Here is a 15,672-nt window from a genome sequence, read left to right on the forward strand (position 1 = left end):
GATTTCAGTTGCTACAATTTGTCATCAAATAGAAGCAAACTTTCTTCTGCAAACCTGACTTGTCAATTTAATTTACATCGCTTTCCCATCTTCAAGTATCTTATGACCAATGCATTTTAACGTTTAGGTTAATTTTTTTTTGAGGTTAACCAGCATCAATGTTTTCAATTTAAAATCATGCGGGCCGTGTAAATTTTATGCCCAGTATCTCAAAAAGAATAAAATAATTTAAGTATAACATCATAAAGTAAATCAATGTTTCGCATAGTAAAAAATTTTGATCTGAAAAGTAAATTTTATTCGTTTTGTAAGTGACGGAATAATTTATCTGTTTATAATATTCCTGCTGATTTCAGCGAATTATATTTTGAATAATTTCATTAGATTCAACACACGTAAACAAAATGTTTCCGAACGAACAAACAATCAAATCATCAGATGGAAGTATACAAGAAAATAATAAAAGACATTTGAATGATAACGATGACGATAACGATCCAAAAAAATTAAAAAAAACAGAGCGTATAAAAAAAAGAAACTTCGCTTTGTTACTTGGGTATTTGGGTAAAGATTATTATGGCATGCAAAGAAATCCACAAATGAAAACGATAGAAGAAGATTTGATAGGAGCGATGCTCAAAGCTGAGCTGATTGACCAAGAGGCATTCGAAACAATTCAATACACTCACTTTCAAAGAGCCGCGAGGACTGACAAAGGAGTGTCTGCTACTCGTCAAATTTGTTCTGTTAAATTGCGTATGTAATTACCTTTAAGTACTTGCAGTTAATCAATCAAATTACTTGTATTTTATCGCATGAAATTCCGGTTACAGCTGAATATTCAACAATAGAAGATATCAATAAGTTTTTGCCAAAACAAATACGAGTATTTGGGCTGAAACGAGTGACAAAAGGATTTAATAGTAAATCGCAGTGTAATGCAAGGACTTATACTTACACATTTCCGACGTATGCATTTGCGCCAGATGATCCTTCGGTTGTTACGAAAATTCCGACTGATGAAGACATTCAAAAAAGGATCGAACAACTTTCAGTTATTGATGGAAAGCCTTATACTGATTTTCGCGCGACACAAGAATTGCTTGACAAAGTTAATTCGGTTTTGAAATTATATGAGGGAACTCATAATTTTCATAATTTTACTTCTAGAGTGTAAGTTTTATAATATTAAAATATGATTTCAATTTACATCGAAAAAAAGTTATCTTTAGTCAAGAAAATTCACTGATTTATTTTGTTTCGTAAATATTTTTACTCAAAATTACTAATGATTGATGGAATTTTAATTTTTTTATTTCAGGAGACCGTTTGACCCGAGGGCTATGAGATATATAATAAAATGTCATTGTTTAGAAACTCATATTTCAAATAATGTTGAATTTGCAACTGTTTCAATTAAAGGACAAAGTTTTATGCTTCATCAAATCAGAAAAATGATGGCACTCGTTATCAGCGTAGTTAGAAATCTCGTACCAGACAGTACTATCGAAGAAAGTTTCAAACCTGAGAAACTTGAAATTCCCACTGCTCCAAGTTTAGGTTTAGTTCTTAATCACGTAAGTTGATTATCTCAATATTATTTTTAGCTGCTCAGTGGAAAGTATTTTAACTATTGAGAATTGACCACTGGGTTATCATTTGGTGGTAGAAAATCAAACTTTTTTTACCACACAATTTTATTGTGTAAACCATAGTTGTAGTAATTTTTCTGCTAATAATAATAAACATCTATTTGTATTTTTAGGTTCATTACGATAATTATAATAGAAGATACGGATCTGATGGAATTCATGAAAAGCTAGAATGGGATGAATGTGATGATCAGATTAAACAATTTCATAAAGATTTCATTTTACAACACATTGAAGAAACCGAAATCAATGATCGATCGTATCCTTTTAATAATTTTAAAAATTAATTTATTATCTCAATGGAGAGAACGAAAAAGTTTAAATTCGGCTGATATTGTAGTTCGGCCTAGATCTTTCTGTAGTCTGCAAGGCCGAGTAACTAACACTTTGGTATTTATTTGAAAAATTAAAACCTCTTCTGTTAAAATCTTGGAAGCCGATCTCTGAAAATGAACCGTTTTTCAAATTTCGCTATCGTTTTAAAACTTTAAAACGAAATGTTTTGTTATTAACAGTCGGATGTTTAGATTTATAGAAATAATTTTATTGGTTTATCCTTAATATTTTATCTTAGGATGTTACTTTGGCTGGGAGAACTAGCTCGCTATAAAATAGGTCAAAAAATCGTTCTCAATCGTGACGAAGAAGAAGAAGAAGACGAAGAAGAAGAAAGTGAAGAAAATGAAAAGCTAGAAGTAAAATCATAATACAAATTTTTGTTACTTTCAGCATTTACATACAATAATAAAAAGAAAACAACTGACAACAAAAATTGAGTAAAATTTGTTTGACTTTTTTTTTATTTTGACTTTTCTATGTGTAGAATAAATTCCAAATGCAAAGAATATATTGTATTATATTGTAAAAATTTTATTTCGCTTTAGAGCTGCTCTTCTAAGGCCAACTGAAATGCACAGCAAAAATTTATAATCGAAATTAACATATATCGTGTGTAAAAGAAGTTACATGTATACAGTAAAAAAAAATTTGTAAAAATCTAGGTTTCCTTATTTTTTAAATTAGTACATTATATCAGATTTAAATAAGTTTCTTTATTTCATGATAAGATAAATATAACAATTAAAATTTTAGTTACTTAATTAATTATATATTATGTTAATGGAAGTTTATGGAATGGAATATCGATCTAGGCTGCTTTTTACAAACTGTAACTTAGCAAAAACAGATCTACAGTAATAACAAAAAAAGGCAAACCCTAATATTTTTCTAAGTCGTCTATAATTCAGAACTTCGAATGCTGGCGCTCTAAATTGGAGACTTTAAGCAGTAATTTGCCAGTTTTTTAATTACTCTAGGTTTTTTATTTTTTGCTAAATTACAGCTTAGTAAAAATTACCTAAAAATTAAAATTTTTTTTGTTTTTAAATTTTGGGAACTAGTCTATAATTTTTGTAAAATCATATTCTATTAGAGTAAACAAAATCTAAAAGTTAAATATTTTGTATTTCACTTCATCATAACACGTCAAAAAAATAATGGCTATTCTGTAGACTAATTTAAAATTTGAATAGAACATCGACACTTTTAGAAAATATTTAAATTTTTCACACAGAAAAAGGAAATTTTTGGCGTGAAAAACTCCAAGAAAATTTTTGCATTATGAATTGAAAACTAAAATTTTCTTAAGCCAAAAAATCTCTGTTTTTCTGTGTACGACATAACGCATTTGGTTTCTTGACTATAAATTGTACATACATCTTTTTCACAACATTAAAGATTAAATAAAATAACAACTATTTGTTTAACGTTAATAAAAAAAAACTCACAACAGCCATAAAATTTCAAATTTTTAAACTATAAACACATGATTATTTTGTTTTATTCAATTCTCGACGTTCTTTAACATCAATTATACTGAGATTGATAGCAGCGACATATCCATGAAGTATGGAAATACATGATTTAACTATTGCTATAGGTGCGCATATGAATAACACTGCTCTGAATAAACTTATACCGAACACTGAAAAGAAACAAAGTATATAAATAAATAATGATTTTTTCTGCCCTCCAATCGGAAAGTGGTAACTTTCTGATCGCTGCGCTAAATGAATATTAATAAAACTTACAAATGGGTCCTTCGGTGAAATGCAAAACATACAGAGCTGCATAAAACGCTTCATTTCCAGCGCACATTAAAAATAAAACTATACGATTCGTGTAATAAATACTCATAATCGGATTTTCAGACATGTCAATAAATTTATGACTTGTTTTTCCTTGTAAAATTGTCCTGTATACAGAAATACATTTGTATATAGAATGATGCATTGTGATTTTGTTTTTATATATAGATATACGGTTTGCATGAAGTGACCACTTCTCAATTCTTTTCAATCAGTATTTTTAACTAGGGCATACATCAGTTTTTTTCAAGGCTTGCAAAAGTTTAATCTCAAGTTCGATATAATTTCTATATAATACAATATATTAATAATAAATTGCTTTACTTACGTATGTAAATAAATCCAGTGACAAGATATATCAATAGCCATACTCAGTTGAAACCAGAAAGCATATGCTGGGTAGAACATACTGAGATTAACGAGAAGACACATCGTGCCTACTCGATCTGTTAATTGATCGAGCATGCCACCAAACTTTGTACTTTGATTAAGGTATCGAGCAGCATGACCATCAACAGCATCCAGTAATGCGCTTATTACGTAGCACCAGCCAGCAATAACGTAGTTTGTTGGCATAAAATAAAACGAAATAACAGCTAGTATTATTCTCGCAAAACCTAAAAGAAAATCAATGATAATTTAGTGGTAGTGTTACATGTCTACTCACATCTTTACTCTAGGGAAATGCTTTTAACTCTACTCATTTACTTCTTTACTTAGTCTTAACTACTCAAAATTATTTTTTAATAAAAAAGTAAGTGAGTAGAGTTATAACCATTTCCCTTGAGTAGAGATATTATGAGTAGACATGTAAGACTGCCTAATTTAGTGATGATTAATGCTTATCAATTGCAAAAGAATAATCAATCATGACTTATTGGATAAATGAAAACCAACAAGTGCTCATATAATATAAAGAATAAGTTGTCTATATTTTTAAAATCAACTTATGTAAGATATAAATAATAATTATTATTTTTTATCATATGACTCACCGATTAAATTTGGAACAAACAAAAAAATATTTTCTGTTTCTGTCATTGTATAAACTTTTTCTAAGTATCCGATGAAGATGAAATTTCTAGGAAAGTTTATTCTGCAATGTGTTTATTAATAGATTATTATTATTTTGTTTTGATTTTAAGAGAAAAAAAGTTTAATCAATTTGGTATTTAATCGATTAAAGTTAAAAAAAAAAATAGTTACCCGATGAATTAAATGAACTGATGCGGATTCCAATTCTTTGATGGTTTACTTTGAACCCGGCATATTATTATTTTTACTCACGTCACAATAATGAGATAAATAATGATAATAATAATAGTAATTCAATAATCAATTACATTATTTTGTCAATACTGCTATCCACTAGGTGTCACTAAAATAAATGAGCGGGAGATTTAAATTTTAAATAATAAAAATAATTAGTAATTGTAACAATGGGTTTATTTACTTTTATCGAAAGTGTGATTTTAGTCACAGATTATTTAAAAAAAAAAACTAAAATTTTAATTATAAATAAAAAACAGATTTCAAATAATTGCACCTGTAGTTGTTTTAATTTTCTACATGAATTTTTGACTATAATACAAATGCAACTTGAACTAAAAGTTGTTAATTTACACCCGATTTTCGAAGACAAGTTAACAGAAAGTGTTGACACAAAGTTTTGGTAAAATTTGCGTCAATTAATTAAACATCAACTTTTCGCAATGAACTTGGCGTGAAGTTTTCTGGAACTTGCCGTCACGGTCGCCATTGGCTGACATTTAAAATAACGTTGGTAGCTTTGAATATTATTTTTTTATATTAGTATGTGGCAAACTTCAAGAAAAGTACAAAAGGAATACTTATATATACATATATATATGTAACTATTGTACCGAAATTTTCGGCAATTGTTATTAATTTTTGGTTATCCATAATATTTATCAAAATTACATTAATTTATTATTGCAATTACAGTAATAGAAAAATTTTTAAATTTTTAACCATAAAAGATAGATGCAATATAATAAAAAGTGAATTATTGCAATGTCTAATTTTGTATTCCATGCGTTGAATTATTTTGGTCGATTTACGCCGGTTAGTAAAATAATTATTAATTGTATATTTAAATATATGACAGGATTATTATTAAATTTTAGAAAAATTCATTATTGCTTTTGTCAACTACACAAAAATCAGTAATTTTAAATCAACTGAAACTCCGTCATACAAAACATTGGAATCCAAAATGGAAAAAATTCAGAAAAGAAAAAGTTATCAAAGTCAAGTTGCCGAACTTTAATGAAAACGATGATGAAGAATTTACTCAAGAAAAAATGCGAACTAAATTCAAGGAACAAGGATTGATGCCCAGTAAACCTTGGATAGAAAAACAAATATTTTTAGGTTGCACTGGTGCTGTTTTTGAACCGTACGTTCCGCCAGAAGGTGATGGTAAATTTTCGGTTGTTACAACTACGGTAAGAATTTTTTTTATGGGTTTCTATGTCAAAATCATTACATTTATTATAACTTCAATTAGAAAGCGCGGTTTTTTTTTTTAATGAATATCATCGGGTTGTTTTATATTACTGAGATTTAAAAAAAATTTTATTATGAAACAAGTTCTGGTTTAAAAAAATGTCAGAAATCCAAAAATTCCATTATTTGAAGCTATTCCAGAACTTAAAAATCTACTTAGAGAAGACATTGTAGTTTTTTGAAAATATTTTTTTATCGTAACTGTTCGCGGCTTATAATTTAGCATAAACAACTTATAGTAAACAACGAATTAAACTTCGGTTTGCTAAATTAGAACTTATGTTTTCCTAAAACTTATATTGACTATGAAACTAAACTTTTTTTCAATATAAATAAAAAATTCTAGGGTGTCAAACAAAAAGCTGATTTTATGAAGAAAAAAGGAACGTCTTATCTAGCAGTTCGAAAAATACGAACCTTTGATGAAGACTTTTCTATCGGAGACTTTGAAGATGAAGCCCAACAAATTTACTTGAAAGCACACGAAGCGATAGCAAAGTAATAATGAACACTCATTAGCTTTAATTAATTTAGTATTTATGATATTACATGTCTTTATATTTATAACCACGTGAATGTGAAATATTCATCACTAGATTATATGACCCTCTATCAGAAATAAAACTGAGTTTTCATTTACTTTTTAATTTTTTTTTACAGGAAAGACAAAGAAAATCTGCGCCTATACGTTACTGAGAAGGCATTTCCGGTAAGTTCACCCTGGTCTGAAATCGTTTTGTTTCATGCCTTGTGATTATATTCATAATTAGTTGATAATTTTCTATTGGATCATAAGACGAAAAATGATGTTGGGTTCATTTTCAGGAAGTCCAACACAATACTCTTGACAAGACCATACACTGGACATTTAATGAATCATTGGAACTTCCTCGTGTAGTGCACGCACGTACCACTTACATAGTAACCAAAGAAAACGTTTTCGCTCAGGTTACTGTTCGTTTTCACAATCAACAAGTTTAGTATAAAGTTTTGTTAATATTTGTGGTATTGATTGATTGTATAAAAAAATAAAACATAATCTTCTTTTCAGACTTTAGCGGTTTATGATCGTTTCGGTCGTCTAATGCACGGTAGTGAAATCGTGAAAAAAGACGTCCTAGAGTATGTAGTTTTTGAAAAGCATTTAGCTAATCAATATGGAAGTTGGAGAATTCATGCTAAAATAATTCCACCATGGATGCCAGAAAGAGAATATGCTAACAGAACTTATACAATACAACCGGAAATTCCTCCGAAAGAGGAAAGTAATACTGCAGTCAAAGATTCCACTCCTCCAATAAATCCAACTGTCACCAATTCAAAAAATGATGTACAGCCCCAAATAAATAATTAATAGAATTATGTTAAAGAAACAAAAATGAGTTAATTCAAATCAAAAGAAACAAGTTATTATTAAATAATTATTGTAATTAACTGTTTATTTGAATAACATTTCATACATGCTGCTGAAATTTCAAAAGTACTAATTTTGTATTAGTCAACGTAAGGTAGGTATTGGAATCAGTTGAGACAATTAGTATATATTGTACATAATGAAATATATACTATTTCGTCTTAGTGTAGAATTTTAATGGTAAAAAATGAAATTTATTGTAGACTCCCTGCTTAAAAAATCCGATAGATTCTTATAGCTGTATGTATAAAGTCCTATACATATACAGTCCTATACTTAATTATAGCACTTCTCATAGAACTTATTCATTCTTATAAAATCTCTATGGGAATTCTATGGATTCATATGGGAAATCAACATAGGAAACTGTGGGTACTTAGATCCTCATTTTGACCTGGTGTGGATTCTCATAGGAACCCATGTGAGAATCTATATCGAGATCTATGTTGGATTCCTACAGAAAACCATAAAGGAATCCATCCGAAAACGTTGTAGGAATCCATGTTTTGAATCATTTTTAATTGTTTTAAATCAGGGCGAACCCTCATTCATTTAAAACATCAGTTTTCTGAAAGTGACGTAAATTGATGGTCGCTTGGATCAACTGTTGCGTAATCATAAAACTAAGTTGTAAATTTCTGCGCCCGCTTTTTGAAGACAAGTTGACAAAAAGTTGTAGGAAAGAAAATTGACATCGACCAATTGAACATCAACTCTTTGCAGTCAACTTGACATCTAATTACTGCTAAAGATTTCCGTCAGGTTGGCTATTAGGGTCGATCTCAGAGCACGTGCACTGAAATTCAACAGCACACTTCACAAAAGTCATTTTTTATAATTTTCTCTTTAACCTCTTTATCTAGAAATATTTGATCAACATTCATCCGGTATCAATAGAAAATAGTATAAAATACGCATTGACAGATGTAAATTCTTTAATAACACCGCAAAAATGATGTCTCGTTTTTTTGGTGCGATTTTCAAAAGTAATTAATTAATTTTTTATTATGTTAGAATGTATTTATTATACGTGACATAAGTTCAGTAAATTGAATATTATTTCACAATATATTGATAAGAGAATGAAAAGTTTAATTAAATTTTATTTTATCTAGACAGGTTAACTCATGACATTGGACGTAGTGCAGTCAACTTTAATGCATCAGTTGCGAGTAATTTAAAATGTATTCAACCTCAGTCTTCTGTCAACTGTTCTGCAGTTCAACATTCACGTCTTAGCTCGTCACTTTCCTCATTGATGCATTTTTCTCTCAGTCACGACATCAGATCGTCCAAGTAATATATTTACAAGTCTATGAATTAAGGTTGACAATTATCTCGCTAAACTTTTTATGTTTTCAATCTATTGATCTGTTAACGATTTGAAAAAATCAATTTGAAATTTAAAATAAAATTTTCTCATTACTTAAATGGAAAATCTTATTTAAGTGAGCGCGCGTTTTGTAATTGAGTTGGAAGGTTCAAATTGGCATCAATTTTTTTTTATGTTACATACAATGTAATTTTCATATGAGACAAAAAAAAATACCGATTTTATTTAGCACTTAAATTTTAAATTTTACTATGATCTGAATTGAATTGATTTTGGTTTTTATTTTTCAGTTCAACAACAACTTTTCCTATTTTTAATTCTCCCACCACAAACCTAAAATTACAATCACCAGTACGGAGTTATATCAGATTCGATAGAAACACTGGAAAACGTGTAACTGTTGGTGACGTTCTAGACCGTTTCTATCGATTAAATTGGTAAATATAATTTAAATTATTTAAAAACTTGAATGCTTTGCATTTTAACATAATAACTAATCAATAAGAACTATCAGGGGTATATGGATAAGAACTAGAGCTGGAAGGCACAAAAAGCTATGGACAAAAAGACAGTCTAGGATAACACGGTTACGCCAGCATGTATTTACTAATTCCCAGCAATCATGGATGTTAGACAAAATGGTATGTCCATATTGGAGAAAACCAAAGTATTACGTTGATGATCCGTATGAACCGTACCATAAAAGAGAAGAATATTGGACTACTAGAACAAAACCGCAGCCTTGATTTAATACTATTGTACTTGGAAATTAAAATTAAGATTTTTGAAGGTATAATACTATAAATTGATTACATATTACGAAATTCTTGAAGATATTTATTTGAAACTTGCGTTGCCTTGTCCAGCTTCAAATTAAATCTCATCCATTTAATTAACTGATTACTAAAACTTCCTCAGTCTTACCAACTTTCATTGGTAACTTTGATTAAATTCATAGATTCTATAGAAGTATTTTCGAGCAACTTAAGCTTGAAGACAGTTGAAAGTTTGAAACGTGGCTCGAGGGTCAGCAACTTTCCATATTTTCTTAAAATTGAAAAATTATTTCTTTAGTTTTCTAAAAATGATTTTTTTTTTGAGCGAATCTATCAGGGAACGAGTACTCGATCACTCCATGTATTTGTATATCTATGTTTAGTAAAATTTAGTACATATAAGTATAGAAATACATGAGTGACCAAATACTAGTCCCCTGATTGGGTTCTGGGTCTTTTTTACAGTTTAGAAAGGGAACAAAAAAAAGAGGAATGGAATGTATTAAATGATGACGAAATCAATTACGTCAAAAAAAATTGATCGTTACTTTATTTTGTTGATATATGACTAGACTGACAAAATCATCTTGATTTGGTTTATTCTTGTAGTTCGATTAACGAGAGATTAAGATTCGTGTTCTCATAAGTTAACATACAGAATTAAACTGTTTTACATTGAAACAAAGATTCCCAAAATGGTAGTCTCTCGCTAATTTAACTGTGACATTATACAAGCCATTAACAAACTGCAAAGCTTGTCGAATAGCTTTGAATCTTCTTACTTCGTCATCGAATTCCTTATGAATTTACCGTACATATTTTTTGAATTCATAAAAGATGAAAAACATTTGATAGATACTATTTCTACTTATTAATCTTTCCTACAATTTTAGTTTTATCATTTCGAACTTCTAAATATATAGTACCTGGAGAAAATTTTTCTCTTCGAAAACTTCGAATAATTATTTTACGATTAGGAATAAAAATTGTAAAAAGCTTTTTTTTGTATAATTTTATAACTTGCAGAATAGTTAGAATTTCATATATATATATATATATATATATATATATATATATATATATATATATATAGAAAATAAGGATTCCTTGGCGCAATAAATTTTTACTTGCGCCAAGAATTTCTAAAGGATTAGATATCGGTGGATGGTGGAATCAATTTGTAGGGATCACTTGTGATATAAAATTGTTGGGATCAGTTGATGACACACTCCTGACCCCTCATACAATCTTTCTTTCTCTCGTCTTCACATTCACTCATTGTAAAATACTCATTAATTGTAAATAATATCTCACTCATACTAAACAAAGTTTCACTCTCTTTGGTATTAGTCGACTAGGCACCGAGTCCTTATCGGGCAAGTTTCGGAAACTAAGTCCTCGGTATACTAAGTAAGATTAAGTACAGTAGAAACATATTTTACTATACCTATACCTATACCTATAGGTATAATAGAATCAATGGTTTTCAAGTTTACCAAGTTTTGAACAGTGTTAAGTATATTTTACTCTTCTCTACTCATTTCTTATGAATACTTGTACCAGGAGTACAATCATAGGATGTCTCATATTATAAGTTCTGCTAAGAATTTAATTGACTTAGTAAACTTGAACGCAGCCATTGTATGTATTTTTAAGATTTTATTTTGGAGCCAGTATCAAAACTTCGTGATTTGTTTTTCGCTTCAATATTCAGTACCAGTTTCTCAATACCTCTATTCATCCGGGATTAAATTATTGCTAGTATCTCTACCTACTACTATTCTAGCAATAGTAATTTGATCTCGGGTTAAAAAATTTAGATTGACAAACTGGCCCTGAATTACTGTAATACTTGATTGCGTTTTGCACAGCTCAAGCGCGAAATTTGTTGTGTTAATTGTACTGAAGTGTACTCAGCAAAACCACGTCTTAGCTGGCTCCTCGTGAAGTCAAAAGTTTACACGCAAAGTTCCACTGAAAAATAAAAAACATGTTTGTATTCAAAATTGTTTAACGGAATACAAAACAAATTGTAATATTTTCAAAGTTAACATCAATTGTTTTAGTGAATGAACTCACATGTTATTAGGGCCATTATATGGAGGTGGATTCGGCCGAATGTAAGGATTGCATCGTTCTATGTTGATTCTAAGCAATAACATAATTGATGTTAAAAAAAAGTTAATTTTGAATATATACAGTCGAACTCCATTAACTCGGACAGTCTACGGAGGAGCGGAAATTTCCTGGAAGTTCTGACTTATCGAATGTCCCTTCTCCTTTGAAAAATAAACTACAGCGCATGCGCACTTGCATATACATGAATCGTAGCTCATAGTGGGGGTGAATATTGAGGGGAAGTTCCGAGATAATGGAGTTCTGTACTATTATTTATTAAATATACCTTGAATTTTGTGACAATAAATCATCTGGATTCGTTGATAGTCCTGTTGAAGAACGTAATGTTCCTTTTTGCGTAGTTGCATAATAAACCATTTGCACTCCATTTTTTTCATTGTTTTCAACAAATGATAATTTTTTTGTTGGCCTGGTAAAAACGAATGATAACATCAGTTTCAAACAATATGAAAACTATTTGATTCAGAAGTTAACTAAAATTTATTTGTGCTTTATTCGATCTCAGAGGGCACGGAAATATTTAATGTGTTGTAAGAACCCAGTATGGTAGTTTATTCGTGACTCGCTTTCGGCTCGGGTAGGCAATTACACACAGGTTGAAATGTCCTACTTTCCTCCCTTGGTGTGTAATATCCTATTTTTTTTTAAGAAGTACAGGGTGGAAACTCTTCATGCATAATATGTTAAAAAAGTTAGTAATGTTTAATTCAAAATATTGTTAATTTTTTAGATGTTGGAAAATGGAAATAATTTTATTGAACAATATTTTAGCGAATTACCTCATGCTTTTTTGTCGATTATGATCCAACTCATAAATATTGAATAGTTCATAAAAATATTTTTTGGATACCGGATCTTTTCTACAAAATCAATTTAAACATTGAAAAAATTATATGTTTAAAAATAGATTTTTTTAGTGACGAAATATGTCCGAGAAAAATTCCTTCAAATATTTTGAACGTTTTAATCTTTATATAATTTAATTTGAAAAATTAACAGTGTAATAATTAATTTTTAGCTTTTAGGGCAATTAGATTTTTCTTAGCACTACTGCGAAATTATTCTTGTTTAAATGCTATGGTGTCATGGTAAAGTCAGACCATGACAGCCACCTGGCGGAAATTAAAATAAATATATTGCAAAAAAAAAAAACTACCATGGCCATAGTAATTTTTGCAATATGTTTATTTTAGTTTTCGTCAGGTGGCCAGTTTTTGATGTCGCGTTTCATCTAAATTATTAATTAACTATTTTTATCTAAAAGTGACTATAATTAAAAGACATTAAAAAAAGCTTACATTTTATCATGATGAAAACAAAATGTTGTGCTTAATAAAGAAGACAATATCAAAAGCAAAACCAACGAAATAAATACAGTTGACAGAATTTCTTTAACGTAACTTCTCATCGGTAGAAGTGATTTCTTTGGTCTTGCCCACTGCCATTCTACACGTTCTGGTATTTCTACTGATGATCTACCAATCACATTCATACTCGGTTCACGTCTTGCACTTTCTTGAAATTGACTATGATTTTCTGAAATCTAAAAATGTAATGATTAATTTTAGATTTTTAAATTTTTTAATTGATGTGATACAATAAAATTTTACTAATTTAAAAGAACACCAATCCAATAAAAATCCAGCATTACGAAAAACTATTTCTCTAGAACTCCGTTTAAAATCTTTCGGACATGGAGATCTTATTTTTAATGGCCTTAACTCTTCTTCGAAATGATTCAAGTCATGGGAAAATGGTATTGTGCTACCAAGCTTTAAAACAACTCTACAATCAATTAATAGTTATACATAATATTTCCTGAGTTAATTGAACTATGGTTGAAAAATAATTAGAATGAATAATTATATTTTACCCTTCAGGCTCCATTGGATTCAAGGGAAGACGTGCACCTTCTTCAACTGCTGATGCTAAATAAGTTATATGTAAATCTTTAGCTTTAGTCCATAGCTCGGTACTAAGAAAAAAAAATTTGTTCAATTAATTATAATACTTTTACTTTTTAAGACTGAATTAAAGGCTATTAGTGAATCAAAATCGTGAAAATGCTTTCAGTGAGTATTCGCTAGAATTTTGTGAAAAATGAACTAAATTACCTGAAATTTTTCAGGTGGTTGCTTAGAAATTTTCTCGAAATCAAACCTAAAGGGGATCGCGGCAGAATCGACAATAAAAATACTCCCGTTTTTGAACTATGCGACCTACAGGCATGAAGTAGGAAACAAACGTTCCTTACATTTACCAGCATCTATTGTTACTGGAATTTTTCTGAGAATCAACTCCAAGGGGAGTCAAAGATAAGAATACTCTTTTTTTTAACTGTAAGACCTATAGACTTGGACTTTGATACAAAAGTTCCTTACACTTACGAGAATTCACCATTACTAGTAACTTGAAATTCGTAGAATATTAATACTCCAGTAATTTGACATCAGAATTCAAATTTAATACTCGCCTGAGGCATTTCCACTATTTTTATTTCCTTGTTGCCTTTGAAAAACAGATAGAATTTTAATTTTACCGAAAAACGTTTAAAAGTCTTTCCATTCGATAATTATCAAATGTCTGCTCAATATTTAAATTGTCTATTTTTAAATATACTTCATATGTTGTTAAATTTTTTTTTTCTTTTACATTTATATTAATAACTTTATACTTTGTTTCATAAGTTTTTTTGTTTAGCCCAGCAATTTCCAACTATACAACAATGCAGTAAAAATAAATAATTTTAAAATTCAAATAAACAAATGTTCACTTTTACAAACCTTGAAATCTCCTTGATCCTTGGGCGCTACACCGTACAAAAATCCCTTGTGATGGTGATTACTATATACGTAATGAATCCATGGTGGCAAATCAGGAGCATTTATGAGTGATGCTTGATATGAAAAATCATTTTTACCTGTAAAAAATTAAAATTCGAAAATCAATGAGATAAAGATAAAACCATAGTATTTAAAAAATTCAAAATACCATCTGATGTCCAGTTAAATGAATCAGGTCCAATGGGAAGCACAAAAACCTTACAAGTGACAATTGTTTCAGCAAAACATGTATTAATTAATGGTAAAAACAACATGACAATCATTTTTAAATATGACTTTCTCGACAGTTTGCATTCTAAATCAAAATATTTGAATTCTATCATTTCTCTTAGGTTATATTTTTAAATCCGTATAAATTTGTTGTATTCTTGTTTATTGCAATCTCTGTCTACATGTCGGTCGAAAAAATATAGAATAGAAGGGTGATAAGTTACAACTTTACGTCATTAACTATTGACGTACGGGAAAAGTAGGCGTGGTTTCCCTCTCTATTTGTAGATATTTCTGTAATTTAACCCACACATTTTTAAATTTTATCTTTGAAACTTCAAGTATGTTAGTGTTTTATAAAAATATGATAAATAATATTTTCTGAACTCGTGCGCGTTGCGTTTTTCTCTGTATACTTTACAGTAAAACTCGTTAAATACCCGCCTCAAGTTATGGAGGGGAACAAAATTCTTAGAAACGGGTATTTATTTCGCGCCCCTTCTCTTTTCAAAAGTTAATGACCGCGCATGCGCACTTCATAGTAAAGAATACACCTAAAAGTATTTATGTGTAATTATTAGTGCAATCCATGTAATTTTGAATTAAAAATTACTTACAAACTTTTATTA

The 15,672-nt window shown here is 29.4% G+C and overlaps 5 protein-coding genes across 10 annotated transcripts; 3 read left to right on the plus strand and 2 right to left on the minus strand.

The window, feature by feature from the left end:
* The first annotated feature begins 95 nt into the window (after nt 1-95).
* On the plus strand, nt 96-2,597 carry LOC103570217 (pseudouridylate synthase 1 homolog). 3 transcript variants are annotated; one of them, XM_008547877.3, is made up of 6 exons: nt 96-289; nt 357-756; nt 834-1,173; nt 1,322-1,577; nt 1,766-1,911; nt 2,227-2,597. In XM_008547877.3, exons 2-6 carry the CDS (start codon nt 405-407, stop codon nt 2,357-2,359), a joined length of 1,227 nt encoding a protein of 408 aa, XP_008546099.1. In that variant the 5' UTR covers nt 96-289; nt 357-404; the 3' UTR covers nt 2,360-2,597. The 3 variants fall into 3 exon arrangements, with proteins under 3 accessions (XP_008546099.1, XP_008546098.1, XP_008546097.1); XM_008547876.3 differs by having other exon boundaries at nt 385-756; XM_008547875.3 differs by having other exon boundaries at nt 99-307; nt 385-756.
* Nucleotides 2,598-2,684: 87 nt separating this feature from the next.
* LOC103570216 (CDP-diacylglycerol--inositol 3-phosphatidyltransferase) lies at nt 2,685-5,121 on the minus strand. The gene is made up of 5 exons (XM_008547874.3): nt 5,006-5,121; nt 4,795-4,895; nt 4,128-4,416; nt 3,743-3,906; nt 2,685-3,636 (listed from the first exon to the last, which is right to left on the minus strand). Exons 2-5 carry the CDS (start codon nt 4,838-4,840, stop codon nt 3,482-3,484), a joined length of 654 nt encoding a protein of 217 aa, XP_008546096.1. The 5' UTR covers nt 4,841-4,895; nt 5,006-5,121; the 3' UTR covers nt 2,685-3,481.
* Nucleotides 5,122-5,625: 504 nt separating this feature from the next.
* Nucleotides 5,626-7,762, plus strand: LOC103570215 (probable 39S ribosomal protein L45, mitochondrial). Its single transcript, XM_008547873.2, has 6 exons — nt 5,626-5,884; nt 5,947-6,267; nt 6,675-6,826; nt 6,989-7,037; nt 7,154-7,303; nt 7,380-7,762. Exons 1-6 carry the CDS (start codon nt 5,834-5,836, stop codon nt 7,680-7,682), a joined length of 1,026 nt encoding a protein of 341 aa, XP_008546095.1. The 5' UTR covers nt 5,626-5,833; the 3' UTR covers nt 7,683-7,762.
* Nucleotides 7,763-8,522: 760 nt separating this feature from the next.
* Nucleotides 8,523-9,899, plus strand: LOC103570214 (39S ribosomal protein L35, mitochondrial). Its single transcript, XM_008547872.2, has 4 exons — nt 8,523-8,728; nt 8,858-9,038; nt 9,366-9,512; nt 9,590-9,899. Exons 1-4 carry the CDS (start codon nt 8,695-8,697, stop codon nt 9,819-9,821), a joined length of 594 nt encoding a protein of 197 aa, XP_008546094.1. The 5' UTR covers nt 8,523-8,694; the 3' UTR covers nt 9,822-9,899.
* Nucleotides 9,900-10,904: 1,005 nt separating this feature from the next.
* On the minus strand, nt 10,905-15,455 carry LOC103570212 (epsilon-sarcoglycan). 4 transcript variants are annotated; one of them, XM_008547864.3, is made up of 10 exons: nt 14,982-15,451; nt 14,774-14,910; nt 14,530-14,705; nt 13,864-13,965; nt 13,601-13,775; nt 13,289-13,533; nt 12,770-12,850; nt 12,256-12,399; nt 11,931-11,999; nt 10,905-11,825 (listed from the first exon to the last, which is right to left on the minus strand). In XM_008547864.3, exons 1-10 carry the CDS (start codon nt 15,154-15,156, stop codon nt 11,801-11,803), a joined length of 1,329 nt encoding a protein of 442 aa, XP_008546086.1. In that variant the 5' UTR covers nt 15,157-15,451; the 3' UTR covers nt 10,905-11,800. The 4 variants fall into 4 exon arrangements, with proteins under 4 accessions (XP_008546086.1, XP_008546087.1, XP_008546088.1 ...); XM_008547865.3 differs by lacking the exon at nt 12,770-12,850 and having other exon boundaries at nt 10,906-11,825; nt 14,982-15,449; XM_008547866.3 differs by lacking the exons at nt 10,905-11,825; nt 11,931-11,999 and having other exon boundaries at nt 12,312-12,657; nt 14,982-15,455.
* Between the last annotated feature and the right edge of the window lie 217 nt (nt 15,456-15,672).

The sequence above is a fragment of the Microplitis demolitor genome, chromosome 4 (genome assembly GCF_026212275.2).
Source record: "Microplitis demolitor isolate Queensland-Clemson2020A chromosome 4, iyMicDemo2.1a, whole genome shotgun sequence".
Classification (NCBI taxonomy): domain Eukaryota; kingdom Metazoa; phylum Arthropoda; class Insecta; order Hymenoptera; family Braconidae; genus Microplitis; species Microplitis demolitor.

Excerpts from the sequence above, each read along its gene's own strand:
- LOC103570217 (XM_008547875.3), top strand. The coding sequence starts at position 256 with ATGTTTCGCATAGTAAAAAATTTTGATCTGAAAAGTAAATTTTATTCG. Across the intron at positions 757-833 it reads AATTTGTTCTGTTAAATTGC|CTGAATATTCAACAATAGAA; the intron begins GTATGTAATTAC and ends TTCCGGTTACAG. Across the intron at positions 1,174-1,321 it reads CATAATTTTACTTCTAGAGT|GAGACCGTTTGACCCGAGGG; the intron begins GTAAGTTTTATA and ends TTTTTATTTCAG.
- LOC103570216 (XM_008547874.3), bottom strand. The coding sequence starts at position 4,840 with ATGACAGAAACAGAAAATATTTTTTTGTTTGTTCCAAATTTAATCG. Across the intron at positions 3,907-4,127 it reads CACTGGATTTATTTACATAC|GACAATTTTACAAGGAAAAA; the intron begins GTAAGTAAAGCA and ends TTCTGTATACAG. Across the intron at positions 3,637-3,742 it reads TTTCACCGAAGGACCCATTT|TGTTCGGTATAAGTTTATTC; the intron begins GTAAGTTTTATT and ends GTTTCTTTTCAG.
- LOC103570215 (XM_008547873.2), top strand. The coding sequence starts at position 5,834 with ATGTCTAATTTTGTATTCCATGCGTTGAATTATTTTGGTCGATTTACG. Across the intron at positions 6,827-6,988 it reads GCACACGAAGCGATAGCAAA|GAAAGACAAAGAAAATCTGC; the intron begins GTAATAATGAAC and ends TTTTTTTTACAG. Across the intron at positions 7,038-7,153 it reads TTACTGAGAAGGCATTTCCG|GAAGTCCAACACAATACTCT; the intron begins GTAAGTTCACCC and ends GTTCATTTTCAG.
- LOC103570214 (XM_008547872.2), top strand. The coding sequence starts at position 8,695 with ATGATGTCTCGTTTTTTTGGTGCGATTTTCAAAA. Across the intron at positions 8,729-8,857 it reads TTTTGGTGCGATTTTCAAAA|ACAGGTTAACTCATGACATT; the intron begins GTAATTAATTAA and ends TATTTTATCTAG. Across the intron at positions 9,039-9,365 it reads CACGACATCAGATCGTCCAA|TTCAACAACAACTTTTCCTA; the intron begins GTAATATATTTA and ends TTTATTTTTCAG.
- LOC103570212 (XM_008547864.3), bottom strand. The coding sequence starts at position 15,156 with ATGATAGAATTCAAATATTTTGATTTAGAATGCAAACTGTCGAGAAAG. Across the intron at positions 13,776-13,863 it reads AATCCAATGGAGCCTGAAGG|AGTTGTTTTAAAGCTTGGTA; the intron begins GTAAAATATAAT and ends AATTGATTGTAG. Across the intron at positions 12,851-13,288 it reads TGTTTTCATCATGATAAAAT|AAAAGATCCGGTATCCAAAA; the intron begins GTAAGCTTTTTT and ends TTGATTTTGTAG.